Source organism: Camelina sativa, chromosome 8 (assembly GCF_000633955.1).
Source record: "Camelina sativa cultivar DH55 chromosome 8, Cs, whole genome shotgun sequence".
In the NCBI taxonomy this organism is placed as follows: domain Eukaryota; kingdom Viridiplantae; phylum Streptophyta; class Magnoliopsida; order Brassicales; family Brassicaceae; genus Camelina; species Camelina sativa.
In genome coordinates, this window is record NC_025692.1 from 20,301,437 (window position 1) to 20,316,480 (window position 15,044).

General features: G+C 34.3%; 1 protein-coding gene across 1 annotated transcript; it reads left to right on the forward strand.

Moving 5' to 3' along the window:
- On the forward strand, window positions 207–1,213 carry LOC104707635 (peptide methionine sulfoxide reductase B5). The gene is made up of 3 exons (XM_010424015.2): window positions 207–435; window positions 626–782; window positions 889–1,213. Exons 1-3 carry the CDS (start codon window positions 338–340, stop codon window positions 1,048–1,050), a joined length of 417 nt encoding a protein of 138 aa, XP_010422317.1. The 5' UTR covers window positions 207–337; the 3' UTR covers window positions 1,051–1,213.

Consider the following 15,044-nt stretch of genomic DNA (forward strand, 5'->3'; position numbering starts at 1 on the left):
TACTGAAAGCCTATCTCAATTGAGTTTTTCTTTATATATATGAAGCCAAATTTGGGGAACAGAACTGGGACAGGGATTAGGTGACAGATGAGATGAGCAATTTTGTTATCACGTGAATAATTCATAACTTAATAATTAAATCGTTCATCTGTCTATAGAGATAAATACGTAAATAACAGTTCATATGAATCTAGACGCAAAACTAGAATCATACATCACTTAGAAATTAGTACAAATATACATCACTACAATAATTCAAGAAGAACATACCTCCTGATCATCATCACTATCAGACCATTCCCTCTGTCGCAGTTTCAGCTTCTCCCTGGTGGTCATCATGGCGGCTCCTGGTTTGGTGGTTCAAAAAACAGAGGAGGAGTGGCGTACGGTTCTTTCTCCTGAGCAGTTTAGGATTCTCCGTCAGAAAGGCACCGAGTACGTTGTCTAGTTGGTTATCTTGGTTACCATATATATAACACTTAGTTTTAATTAGGCTAGTCCAAGTATAGATTACTTTAGTCATTCGAGTATTTGAAATGAAATCTTTGTAAAAAGGCACTGAGTAAGTTCTTGATTTTGGTCTTTCATGATGTTTTTTTTGTTTGTTGTCGTGAAAATATATCAGAAAGCCAGGAACTGGAGAATATGACAAGTTTTTCGAGGAAGGGATCTTCAGTTGCGTCGGATGCAAGACTCCTCTTTATAAATCAACCACAAAGTTCGATCCCGGATGTGGCTGGCCAGCTTTCTTTGAAGGACTCCCCGGTGCCATTAACCGATCCGTAAAGATTCATTCTTCTCTTTTGTATGTTTTTTTTTTGGGTTAAATTACTGACTACTAGCTAACTAGTAGCCAAAATCTCTTTTTTGCTTTGATTTTATTACCAGCCTGATCCAGATGGAAGAAGAACTGAGATCACTTGTGCAGCGTGTGATGGACATTTAGGCCATGTTTTCAAAGGAGAAGGTTACGGTACTCCAACAGATGAACGTCATTGCGTTAACAGCGTTTCAATCAGTTTCAACCCGGCAAAACCTTCCCTTCTCTAGTCTGATCATAAGATATGTATGATCCTCTAATTAGATTTTCTTGTACTATTGTGTTTGAAAATCTCTGGTATAAACATCATCATCATGTATATGCACTTTGTGTGGTGGTCAATGCAACATGTAATAAGATTCATTAATTAATGAGATTTGGCTTTTAAACCTCTTGTATAAATTTGCAATCTTAGATAGTAGCTCACGCGATGCGTGGTTTATGTATGCATTAATTAATAATTATTGTATGAAGTCTCTATTCAATTATATATGAAATATATAGATGTAATTGTTAATATATATCTTAAAAAAATAATATTCATAATACTACGGTTCAACTACAAATTATAATTTACTAGAATAAGTCTCACGCGATGCATGGGTAAAATAAACATAGTATACTAATATTAATATATATTGAAATATATTGTTTGTTTTTTAAAAGAAATTTAATAATAATTAGCTTAAATACTGTAACTAAGATATATTAATTGTAAACTAAAAATATATTAGGTTTTATGAATTATTATCTAAAACAATTTTTTTTGTAATTTTTATATTAAAATTATTCAAAGTGATCAAAAGAAACAAATTACAAAAATTATATAAGATATAAACCTTCTATTTCATTTAAATGTATGAAACTCATATGCAACATTTCGTTGACTATAAGAATTCAAATTTGAAATTGTATATATTTATTATATTATTTCTGTAAACTGTTTTTCAATAGCTTTGAAGTTGTCAGTTTAAAAATATTTTGACTAATTAGTGAGATTAATATGAATGGTATTAACAGTGTGAATTAATGGCTATTTATTCTATCTTTTTATATTATAGTAAGAACTTCATAAGTATTTTGATATTAAAGATACATGATTTAAGTTGACTAAAAAGTATATGAACTCAAATCGATGTATTTATTAAAGTAAAAGTAACTTTTAAAAGTACAATATAAAAACATACAACTTTGACACACTTATACAATTACTGAATAAATAGAACTATAGATTGGCTAATTAAAAAAATTGTGAGTTCTTTTTGTTAAGAACATAGAAATTAAATTTAAATCAACATAAGTTCTACCAATATTATAGGTAAAGATCATATTTTTTGTATAAGCTTGCCAATCTTCAGATCTTGTAGCCTATATACCATCTTCATCCATGTAATTTCTTTCCACATTACCTTATTTACCCACATAAGCATCATGGAGAGTTATGATGGTCACTAAAAAAAATAATAAGCAAAATATAATGTAAATTTAACATGATAATTAAAAGATAAAAACTTGGCGTGGGTTATGGATGGAGATGATGAATTTATCAAGTTATGATGATCAATACAATGACACGAATTCACATATTTAGTACACTTTCTTCCCATTCTCACCATAATTTACTACTTAGTAAATAAGTTCTTCTCGTCCAAGAAGAGTGAAAGTACATTAAGATTCTTTTAGATTTAAAGAGAGAGATAGTTTCTTCAGAAGAAAAAAAATTTAAGAGATCAAACTTTTTAAAATTTGACCCAAAAAAACAAGTGTGTATATATATGAGTAATGTTTGTATATTGAAATTCTAAATAAAATGGAAGAGACAAAAAGAAGTAACTACACATTAAAATATATAGAAGATGACAGTTATTTGAATCAGCACTAATCTGAAAATTATTTTATGCATCTAATGAACATTTGGTTATTTTATTTATGTTTATCACTTGGTTACTCACTTTAGGTCATTTTGACGGAGAAACTAAAGGACTTTTAAAGACGAATATATATGAATTTTAGCAACTTAATAAAATAGACATGCTAAACAATATTTGCCAACTTCAAAATATGAAGAAGTAATAGAAACTGAAGGTAAAGAAGATAAACATACCTTGTGTACCATGAGCCTTAGATATTCTCCATCTAACTCTTTCTATAGGAAAACTACATTTCATATGTTCATTTCTGCATATGCTCTAAATTTCAAATTAACCTCTAAAAATGTTTGGTTTTATTCTCATCATTTGGTTGAGTACTCACTTTCGGTTCTTTTGAAGGAAAGAAACTAAAATACCTTTAAAGACTAAGATGAATTTTAGCAACTTTATAAAATAGGCATGCTAAATAACATTTGTCAACTTCAAAACATGACGAAAAGTAGAAACCGAAGGTAAAGAACATAGACATACCATGTGTACTATGAGTTTTAGACTTTCTTCATCTAACATTCTCTATAGAAAAATCAAATTTCACATGTTCATTTCTGCATATGCTCTAAATTTAAAATTAAACTATAAAATTTAAGATTACAAAAATTTATAAAATCATGTGAGAGGCAGAATATGATGTTTGATGAAAACTTTGCCTTTATATTTATAGAGAACTTTTTTTTTTGCTTTTATATTTTGTTTATGCAATATTGATGAAACAAAGGTGAAAAGTTTTTCATAATCAGTTTTTTTTTTTCTAAAACATCATGAGACTTATGGTTACATTTCAAATAAGAAATGTGCCATAGATTTTGATTGTGTTTTTCATATTTATTGTGAAACATTAATTGTTGGTAATTAATGCATTAAAAGTGCATAGACTGTATGACAATTAATACATTGAAGTCTATTATGGGAGTTATATAATTGCTAAATGGGCATTAGAAATTGATAATGAAAATTAGTATAAAAGTGTAATTAAATATAGTGAATATGAAAAATAATGTAGCTAAATTTGTGGAAAATGACACATGTTGAAAGAAGAGAGTGCCACTTGTCAGTTTATTAGAGCATGAGTTTGAAGAAACCTTACTTTATTACATAAGATTTATGTTATATAGTGTTTCATAGAAAGGTCATGAAAAAGAGGAAAGTTAAAGTACATATTACTAAATATTTTTGATTAAAATATATTGTTGTAATTATTTAAACAGGAAAACCACATTTTAAACCTTCAAAGTGTTATTGAGTAGCACTTTAAACCTTGAGATATTTTCACTAACACTATAAACCTTTAAAATGATTTCACTAACACTTTAAACCTTAAAACTAACTTTCTTGTTTGTACCGCCACGAAAGATGATAGAACAGTAATATCCGTCAACGTGAAATAGTTAAACTATGCTGCTTTGATTTAAATACTTATTTAATTAATTTAATTTAAATTAATTCTTTATGACGATTGAAAAAAAATTAAAAATACATCAAAGCAAAAAAATGAAGAATCAGAGGTAAGGTTAAAACATTTGACAAATGTAAAATTGAAGACGACAATATATTTAGAAAATTCATTGGTTTCCATTGAGAAGTCAATCGATTTGAATCAGAATCCAGTGGAGATGCATTTACTAAAAGGATTAATAATGTGAAGAGTAACGTCGTAAAAGTTTTTGTCTACAATGAAGATAAACACAAATTTTTATTTTATTTTTTATTTATATATAAAAACTAAAACTAATTAAAATTTAAATTAAACCAACATAGTTTAACTATTTCACGTTGACGGGTATTATTATTCTGTTATTTTTTATGGCGGTATAAAAATAAAAGTTAGTTTTAAGGTTTAAATTGTTAGTAAAATCATTTTAAATGTTCAAAGTGTTAGTAAAATCATTTTAAAGGTTTATAGTGCTAGTGAAATTCTCTCGAGGTTTAAAGTGCTACCTAGTAACACTTTGAAAGTTGAAAACGTGATTTTCCCTTATTTAAACAGTATTGTGGAAAAAAAAGATTATTTAAACAGTATGTTACTATAGTAATAAGACCATTATTTATAGCAAAGTTAACTATATATGGTATTTTCGTTAAATAGTTAAGATAAATTATATTTTTTAATATTTTTTCTTTTTTGGAAAATAAAAAACTGATAAGTAGTCTAGAAAGAAAAATGTAAGATCTTACTTAATTATTTTGATAGCTAATTTTATATTATCCTATATATTAATTTATTTTCATCATCTAAAAGTAATAGTTAACAAAAAATAGTTTTATATATGATAAGTCAATTTTAAAATAATTTATTAAAACGATATCACCAAACAAATATCTTATACTATAAGTTTAAACCAGTTTTTATAAAAAAATCATGAAAAAGGAAAGTGTGTAAAATTTAATATATATATTTTATTTTCTATATATTGTCTCTATTTCTAATCATTTTAATATAAATAGTATAATTAACAATAAATTAATTTTTGAAATTATAGTTTTCTGTTATATCATAGGGTGATAAAGCAAATATGTTATGATACCATAATGTTTTTTTTAGTACATATGTTTTAAAGACAATCAAACGGTAACTTATAAATTACTATTAAATACAAATTTGAGTTGTGTCTTTAATACAATATATATGATTATTGAATATAATGTGAGTTTTTTATATATTAGTCTATCATAATTAAACTGATAAGTATTCTAAGAAAAAAAAAGTGTAAGACCTTACTTTGATAGATAAATTGTGTTGTCTTATACATTAATTTTATTTATATATAAAAAAGTAATATTTAACAACAAATAATGTTATAATATGATAAGTCAATTTTAAAATAGTTTATTGAAACGATATCACAAAACAAATATCTTATACTCTAAGTCTAACTAATTTTTAATAAAATTCATGAAAATAAAGTGTGTCGAATTTAATATAATTATGTTTTTCTTCAATAAATTGTCTTTATTTCTAATCATTTTAAAATAAATAGTATAATTAACGATAAATTAATTTTGAAACTATTGTTTTCTATTATTTCATGGGGGAAATAAAAAAATTCTGTTATGATACCATTTCTTTTTAGTACATAAGTTTTAAAGACAATCAAACTATAACTTATAGAATACTATTAAATACAAATTTGAGTTGTGTATTTAATACATTATATATGATTATTGAATATAATGTGATATATATATATATATTAGAAAATCTTCTATATTTTTAAATTAGTCTATCATAAATTAATTTGGTTTTAGTTTTTACTTTAAAAGTATGAAACAATTTTTTCTTTTTATTTGGTTTCAATTTGTTTATATTTTTTAGTTGGGTTGATCAGTATTTTCTTTTTTAGGTTCTATGTTGTATGATTTCATTATGAAATATATTAGATGCTAAAACTAAAAAATGGAAGGAATATATTTTTCTAACAATGTTGAAAAAATTTCAAAAAACAAACTATACAGTAATTATATTTTTGTAACAAACTATACACCACATAAGATACAAATAAAATAAAGTTAAATAGAAAAATAGAATGTTAAATTTAAAATTAATGAGAATGGTATCAATACAATAAAACTTGAACGCTTCTCACCAGAGCATGACACCTCAGCGATTTAAAGAAACCTGGAGCTGACACCTAATTTAAAACAGCTAGCCAATCAAAATATAACGATTAATACAGCTCAAATTTTTGAACCAATGTTAATTATTCTTGGTTCCACGTCACCTTCTCTTTACTCGTAAGCCTCTCGCCGACCGAATAAAAAAAAGTCAAAAGTCTCGCTCTTCGTCTTCTTCACGCCATATGCTTTTTTCCTCAACCCATAGAGAGAGAGTAGTAGCTGATGTGTTCATTCAAGTTGTAACAGACACTCCGTGTATCATCACCAACATATCATTCATAATTGTCTTCTCAAGCTAGAGCGTAATTGTAATGGATTTACCACAGTTTTTACCCGAAGTAAAAATGCAATTCATTTGGAGAGTTAGGCTCTCTCTCACATCTCCTCTTTCTCTCTTCTTTGGATATCTCTCTTTGATTCTCCAATTTCAGTCAATTTTCTATCACAAAACCGAGAAGAAGTTTGTGAGACAGATAATTCGAGTAGAAGCAATACCAAAGATTTTCACCCAACTCACAAACTCGATGAAGATGGATTTGGACCCGTCTTCAAGGTAACCTCAATTCTGACATGCCCGATCTTAAGGTTTCCTCTCTTAAGTGTATCTTTGACCATTTTGTTGTTTGTAAGTTCTTTGTGTGTGGTTTGTATTGTATTCATTCATTCTCATTTCCTAGATTTTTGTCCGATATATTTGTGTAGCAATTCTTAGTACAATAGCTTGATCCAGAGTATTGGATATGATGTGATTAGGTAGAACATTGCTATGGTATGTTACAATTGAGGTTTTTTGAGGGTTTATGATTACGGTGTATGCAGATAGCCTCATCGCATATTAGAAGCAACCTCACTTTCTCAATCTAAAGTCAAATTAATAACAAAACACAAAAGCCTCACAAATCTTTTCAAAAGCCTCTCGATGTTGGTTAGTGAAGTTTGTTGTTTTTTTAGGACCCTTGCTTATTATTTTCAAGTGGATTATATTTCTTTAGATGATGTAATTTTGTATTTGGATGTTTTCTGTTATGTTTTTTTTTTTTTGTAATTTCAGATAATTTGATGATGATAGTTGGACATTACTGGCTTTGGGTTTCTAAGCTCGCACCCAATCCAACCTTGAAGACCTTGATCAAAAATACACTTGATTCTATCTGCTACGACTTTAGTCATGAACCAAGCCGTAAGTGTTTATATTTAAACATACTAATTATAAGTTACAAAGAAAGTTATATTGACCAGTTTAGAGTTCGATTATGACATAGTTTTGTTCTTTTGTTTAGTGGTCTCTTAGACCATCTCCATTGGGAGATTCTCTTACAAATATATTTATTAGAAAATAATAAAAAGAAAAGAGAGAAGAGAAAAAAGAAGAAAAACGTTTCTTCCCAGAGTCACTTGAGAAACGATTCTCAGACCAAACAAGACATGTGTCATTTGTTCAATGGAACATAAATTAAAAAATAAATAAATAATAACAATTTGTAAAAAAAAAAAATTATTTTTTGAGAAACGTTCTTCAGCCGTTACTCGAGTAATGATGCCCTTAGAGTCTTAGTTATATGTAACTTATTGATCAATTTGACTGGTTTCTATCTCTAACTTTCAGTGTGTGAGCTTGATGTACCTGGAGAAATTTATGAAAGATAGGCATACCTTTTAGAATTTTCGAGCGTTGAGATGCCATATAAAACATACAATGGTGTGAATGTGTGTCAATATATCATATTTGTAGCAATATGATAGATAATATTCTTTAACATTAGATTGAAACAATATTTAAGTTCCTAAATTTTTATATTGTAGTACATTATGTCTCTGTCTGTTTTCTTCAGGCACACGTGGTTATGCTGGAAGCATCACGGAATATTAAGATTTTGTAGTATTTTTTTTTTAATTATGTGCATGTCTTCGTGATACAACAATACTTATGATAAACTTAGCCTTTTAATTTGTTTGAACACAAGTCCACAACTATGTTTTGTCTCCTCCAATCAATAACAACATTAGGGTGAGTTCTGACTTCTGATATGATCCAAGTTTTTCGTTTTAGGAAAAAAAATCTAGGTTATTTACTAGAACTCAAACTCTTTCATTGTTCACTCTTGAACTACTGATTCTTACCACCCTTACTTATTGAACAGGTGGAAGTTGGAATTGAGGATTGCTTGCATATCGAGTTTGGCATATATCTACCAGAGCCTGTTTTCATTCATGGACAACTCTCTCGCGCTTTATCACGAGTCTCTTCAAAAAAAGGTTAGTGAATATGGAGTGAAAGAACAAACAAAGAAAAAGGCTAGCAATGAAAAACGCCACAGTTAAGTGATTAAAAAATAACTTTTAAAAATTGATTTTTATTGTAACAACCTGTCCTACAGACCCCACTAGCCCCCTGCTAGCTGACCCAACGGACCGTCCGTAGACCCTGCTAGCCCCCCGTTAGCCGTCCCAACGCACCCCAAGCTGGCTCTGCAGGGCATCGATCCTAACCCATCACTGTGGATATCCAAATCCACCAGTAGGTTATTGGTGCGCCAGGCGTTCCTCGAACTCTGGTCCCCACCCTTTAACAACCTTCCCACAGGACAAGCTGTCACCAATTGATGAAACAACCCTTCCCGTTTTTTTTTTTTTTTTAATAATAAATACAATATATAGTTAAGCATCCCATACTACTTAATTAATCCAATCCAAACCACAACTTCTCATTAAACCAATAACAACCAATATACACAGCGGAAACATACTCACCATACAAATCAATACTTCATCAATACAATAACATTCCTAAGCATTCTATCCATCAACCTAGCATAACTCTAACCAAGGTTCCCACGTAAACAATATAACAAAGTCCAACAACACACAACCGAGACCCTAGATCATCCTCCTCCTCATAGCCATGATTCCACGTCACATACCTGCACACCACAAACAACAATTGAAATGCGTAAGTATTATCACAAATACTTAGTGAGGCAATCCTCCCATCTACTAGGCTATACACACAAGCAACTGAGATTCCCATGTTTAACAAACCACAAACAAACACAACAAACCAGGAAATCACGAATCAGACAAGTTGGTGTCGACCGACACCAGAGTGGTGCCAATCAACACTGGCCCAAACATGGTGTCGACCGACACCCACTTGGTGTCGATCGACACCGACCCCGTAGACACGTTCTGCTCGAAGCCGATCATCGAATCTCTGTTTCCAATCATCTCCAATCCGTCCCAAACTCACCAAAAAGCTTCAGGAACCTATAAGAACCATAGTACAACCACCACAAGCAAGAAAAACACCAAAACAACACCAAAAAAGCAAAACATAAGAGATCTCAGGCTTAGATCAGCCACGGTCCTGCACTCACCTCTTCTACATGAAGATTTGATTGAGAAACGGTGGAACAACACCACAAGAAGCTTCTCCTTCGTTCCCAGCAACCACACTCCCTTCCACAGCAACAGATATCACAAAAAACCACCAAAAACAAGACAAAATCTCTCAAGAACACTCACAAACATTTGCTCTCCTTTTTCTCTCTTTTTCTCACTAAACAACGAAGAGAAACACTAGAACCCTCGTTTTCTCTTTAAATATGTCGGTTTGGGAACCAATCAAACCAAACCAACCCAAACGTCAATTAAAACTCAATCTGGTCGAACCAGAAAAGCTGGTGTCGATCGACACACCCCATGGTGTCGATCTACACCCATCCCCAAATATCACTATTTGGTTCGCGGATGTTACAATTCTCCCCCACCAACAAGGATTCGTCCTCGAATCCCTCAGCACCGTCCATCCTTCAAGGACCTCTGTGCCACCATCAACACGGTATGCACGTCCTCCGGCCGGACTGAACACCGTCAGCCAAAGTTTCCCATGCCACTGTCGCAACAGCCCGCACACCTCCGACTGAACCCTCGAGGTCTCCCTCTAGTCATTATACTCACATCCTAGACGTTATTTGCTCACAACTCAATGCTTCCCCCGTCCGCAGTCACAACCAACGAATCATGCCAGCTCGCTATCAGGCTAACCACCTTAAGCTACGACATCCAGGAAGTCACTCACACACCCTCCCCCCGCTCTCGGGTCGCAACTCTCGAGACATACCGGCTCACTGCCAGGCCACCGCCTACAGCTACGGTATTCAGGGAGTCGCTTACACCCACTCCCCCCACTCTCGGGTCGCAACCCTCGAGACATAACGGCTCACAGCTACGGTATCTAAGGAGTCTCAAAATATCCCGCTCTTGGGTCGTCACCCTAAAGCGCGCTCTAGGATCGTCATCCGAAGCAACATACCACTCCCACTCTCTGGCCACAAAGTCCATCGAGCTATCGGTATCACATGAGTTGGGCCCACACGGCCTTGAGCAAACAGGTCTGATGCCAACGAGTATCTCCCAACTAGATCTACCTCAACACTTTCCACAAAAATTTCTCTTTTTAGAAACTTTCTAATTATGGAAACCTCCCCTTTTATGGAAACTTTCTATTTATGGAAACTTCCCAAAAATAGAAAACCGAGCTATCTCTCTTTCTCCCATGACAACAACAGTCAAACATAAAGAAAAATACTCACTGTGGAATCATAAAGCAGGCTCTAAGAGGATGATAATAGGACTCCATACCACAAACAAATTGACTAACTACTCATAATCAGTTCCATCACACATCATTAAGCAGCAACCAACACAGAGATCAATTCATCCAATTAAATCCCTAGCCGCTCTAACTCTCCACCAAACCATCCTAGAACCGTATGGGCTATGATACCAAAATGAAACAACCCTTCCCATTTTTTTTTTAATAATAAATACAATATATAGTTAAGCATCCCATACTACGTAATTAATCCAACCCAAACCACAACTTCTCATTAAACCAATAACAACCAATATACACAGCGGAAACATACTCACCATACAAACCAATACTTCATCAATACAATAACATTCCTAAGTATTCTATCCATCAACCTAGCATAACTCTAACCAAGGTTCCCATGTAAACAATATAACAAAGTCCAACAACACACAACCGAGACCCTAGATCATCCTCCTCCTCATAGCCATGATTCCACGTCACATACCTGCACACCACAAACAACAATTGAGATGCGTAAGTATTATCACAAATACTTAGTGAGGCAATCCTCCCATCTACTAGGCTATACACACAAGCAACTGAGATTCCCATGTTTAACAAACCACAAACAAACACAACAAACCAGGAAATCACGAATCAGACAAGTTGGTGTTGACCGACACCAGAGTGGTGCCGATCGACACTGGCCCAAATATGGTGTCGACCGACACCCACTTGGTGTCGATCGACACCGACTCCGTAGACACGTTCTGCTCGAAGCCGATCATCGAATCTTCGTTTCTAATCATCTCCAATCCGTTCCAAACCCACCCAAAAGCTTCATGAACCTATAAGAACCATAGTACAACCACCACAAGCAAGAAAAACACCAAAACAACACCAAACAAGCAAAACATAAAGAGATCTCAGGCTTAGATCAGCCATGGTCCTGCACTCACCTCTTCTGTAGGAAGATTTGATTGAGAAACGGTGGAACAACACCACAAGAAGCTTCTCCTTCGTTCCCAGCAACCACACTCCCTTCCACAGCAACAGATCTCACCAAAAACCACCAAGAACAAGCCAAAATCTCTCAAGAACACTCACAAACGTTTTCTCTCCTTTTTCTCTCTTTTTCTCACTAAACGGCGAAGAGAAACACTAAAACCCTCAAATCCTCTTTAAATACGTCGGTTTGGGAACTAATCAAACCAAACCAACCCAAAACGTCAATTAAAATTCAATCTGGTCGAACCAGAAAAGCTGGTGTCGATCGACACACCCCATGGTGTCGATCGACACCCATCCCCAAATATCACTATTTGGTTCGCGGATGTTACAACTAGGGTTCGGCGCAACTCTTTTTTTGCTCTTTGTCCTCTTCATCTGTTTGACCTTATGTATTTATACCTAATACATAGTCGGTTATTGTATGGGCTTCACACTAATATATGATCCAGTTTCTAACAGACCAAACAGACTCATGTTAAACAAACATAGAAAAGCTTCTGATCCACTACAATTTCCTGTTTCAAGTTGGATCATATATCAACAAACACTATAGATCACCAGCGAGTAACAATGAGAGGCGGATACATATGTTCATCTGCATGGTACAAACGTGTTAGGGTCTCGTTCATATGACCAGTGACAATACATGTTACTAGCTTTGATTAATTTGTCATTTGTGACAATGGTTTATGAATCAAACACTAAATTCCATTCCGGTTGCGGTTGTCCTGCATTTTACGATGCTATTGTTGGATAGACTAAGTTAGAAGTCATCCTATTCCTAACTAGTTTGTGTTTTATTAAGAGATAAGGATGAGTTTGGTTTAGGAGTTATCTAAACAAATGTTTTCCAATTAGGAATAGGATTGGTGTTTTGTTTTATATAAATAAGGGTGTTGAGTTGTGACATACCTTAAGACAGATTTGAGATTGAGAGATTAAGGTTTTGAGTAATTTTCCTTAATAAGAAAGAAGAGTTGTTCTTTTGAAGTTTGAATCTCAAAGCTTGAAAACAAGAATTGGTATCAGAGCTTCAGACGAGTATCAAAGATGGGAGATCTTACCGTCTCAACCGTCACACCAAAAGAAGGAGGAGGATCTCCTTCTATCTCATGTCCGATGTTAAATACAGTAAACTACACCGTGTGGGCCATGAAGATGAGGATTGCCCTTAGAGTTCATAAGGTGTGGGAGGTCATAGAACCAGAGTTTGCAACAGACGCCATCAACGCTGACAAAAACAACATGGCAATTGCCTTACTTGTTCAATCCATACCTGAATCTCTTACCTTGCAAGTCGGCGAACTTGACTCGGCGAAGAAGATGTGGGAAGCAATCAAGGCAAGACATGTGGGAGTAGAGAGGGTGAAAGAAGCTCGTCTGCAGACTGTTATGGCCGAGTTTGATCGACTTCGCATGAAGGACACTGAGAAGATAGATGAGTTCGTGGGAAGATTATCTAAAATTTCAGCCATGACGGCTGCACTGGGAGAAAATCTTGAAGAATCAAGGATGGTGAAGAAGTTTTTAAAGTGTCTCCCAAGAGCAAAATTCATACACATGGTTGCATCGTTGGAGCAAGTGCTGGATCTCAACACCACAAGCTTTGTGGATATTGTTGGACGCTTGAAAGCGTATGAAGAACGAATCTCAGAGGAAGAAGATACACAAGAAGATCAGACCAAGCTACTATATGCGAACATGGAGGGACAATCTAACTACACAAACCGTGACTATAATGGAGAATATCGAAACAGAGGACGAGGTGGAAGATCCTTTTACAGAGGTAGAGGTCGTGGGCGTTTTGGTGGAGGACGAGGCTTTGGCGGAGGTCGAGATATGTTGAAAATAACATGTTTTCGTTGTGACAAGACCGGACACTTCGCCTTCAATTGCCCAGACCGACTGCTCAAGTTATAGGAAACACATGAAGACGAGAAAAGTGAGACACAAGACGCTGACGAACTTATGATGCACGAGAGTGTCTTCTTGAACGAAGAATGATGCATACCAAGCAAGTTTGAGACGAATACAAGGGAGGATAATATCTGGTACCTGGACAACGGAGCCAGTAATCACATGACAGGAGATCGACGCTATTTTGATTCGATCGACACTTCCATCACTGGAAAGGTACGTTTTGGAGATGACTCTCGAATAGATATTAAAGGTAAATGTTCTAATGCTTTCACTGATATGTACGGAGAGCCACGAGTGATGACAAACGTCTATAACATACCAAACCTGAAAAGCAACATTATAAGTCTCGGGCAAGCCACTGAATCAGGATGCGACATAAGGCTTAGAGGAGGTACCTTAACTATGCACGATCAACACGGTAAACTGCTTGCTAAAGCTGAACGGTCGTTAAACCGTCTCTACAAGGTAAGAATGGGGATCAGGGATACTACGGTCAGAGATACTTCAAGCCTCGATCTAGCCCAAACAAGCGAGGCAAGTAGGTGGCATGCGAGGTTAGGACACATTAACTCGGCCACATTAAAATCCATGTTTGATAAGAAGCTTGTTCAAGGTAATACGGATGTCAATTTCGAGAAAGAAATATGTGGCTCATGTTTACTTGGTAAACAAGTAAGACGAGTTTTCCCACAAGCAACCTCATATTGCGCAAACAAGGCACTTGAACTGGTTCATGGGATCTTTGTGGGCCTATAACTCCAAGCACAGCTGCAGGGAACAAGTATATCTTTGTTCTTATTGACGAACATACACGTTACATGTGGACTACTCTGCTAAAGGAGAAAGGAGAGGCTCTTGGAAAGTTCAAAATTTTAAACGACTGGTAGAACAAGAATCAGGGGAGCGCATACAGACTTTTAGGACTGACTGAGGGGGAGAATTTGTTTCTCATGAATTCAACACATTCTGTGAGAGCTCAGGGATCAGGAGACACCTCACTGCTCCTTATACTCCCCAGCAAAACGGAGTCGTTGAGAGGCGAAATCGTACCTTGTTGGAGATGACCAGAAGCTGCTTAAAACACATGCACTTACCAAACTACATGTGGGGAGAGGCTATTCGATATTCAACTTACCTATTAAATCGAATAGCT

Bases quoted from the DNA above. Each gene is read 5' to 3' on its own strand.
- LOC104707635 (XM_010424015.2), top strand. From the start codon at position 338: ATGGCGGCTCCTGGTTTGGTGGTTCAAAAAACAGAGGAGGAGTGGCGT. The intron at 436-625 runs GTACGTTGTCTA...AAAATATATCAG, and splicing joins CTCCGTCAGAAAGGCACCGA to AAAGCCAGGAACTGGAGAAT. The intron at 783-888 runs GTAAAGATTCAT...TTTTATTACCAG, and splicing joins CCGGTGCCATTAACCGATCC to CCTGATCCAGATGGAAGAAG.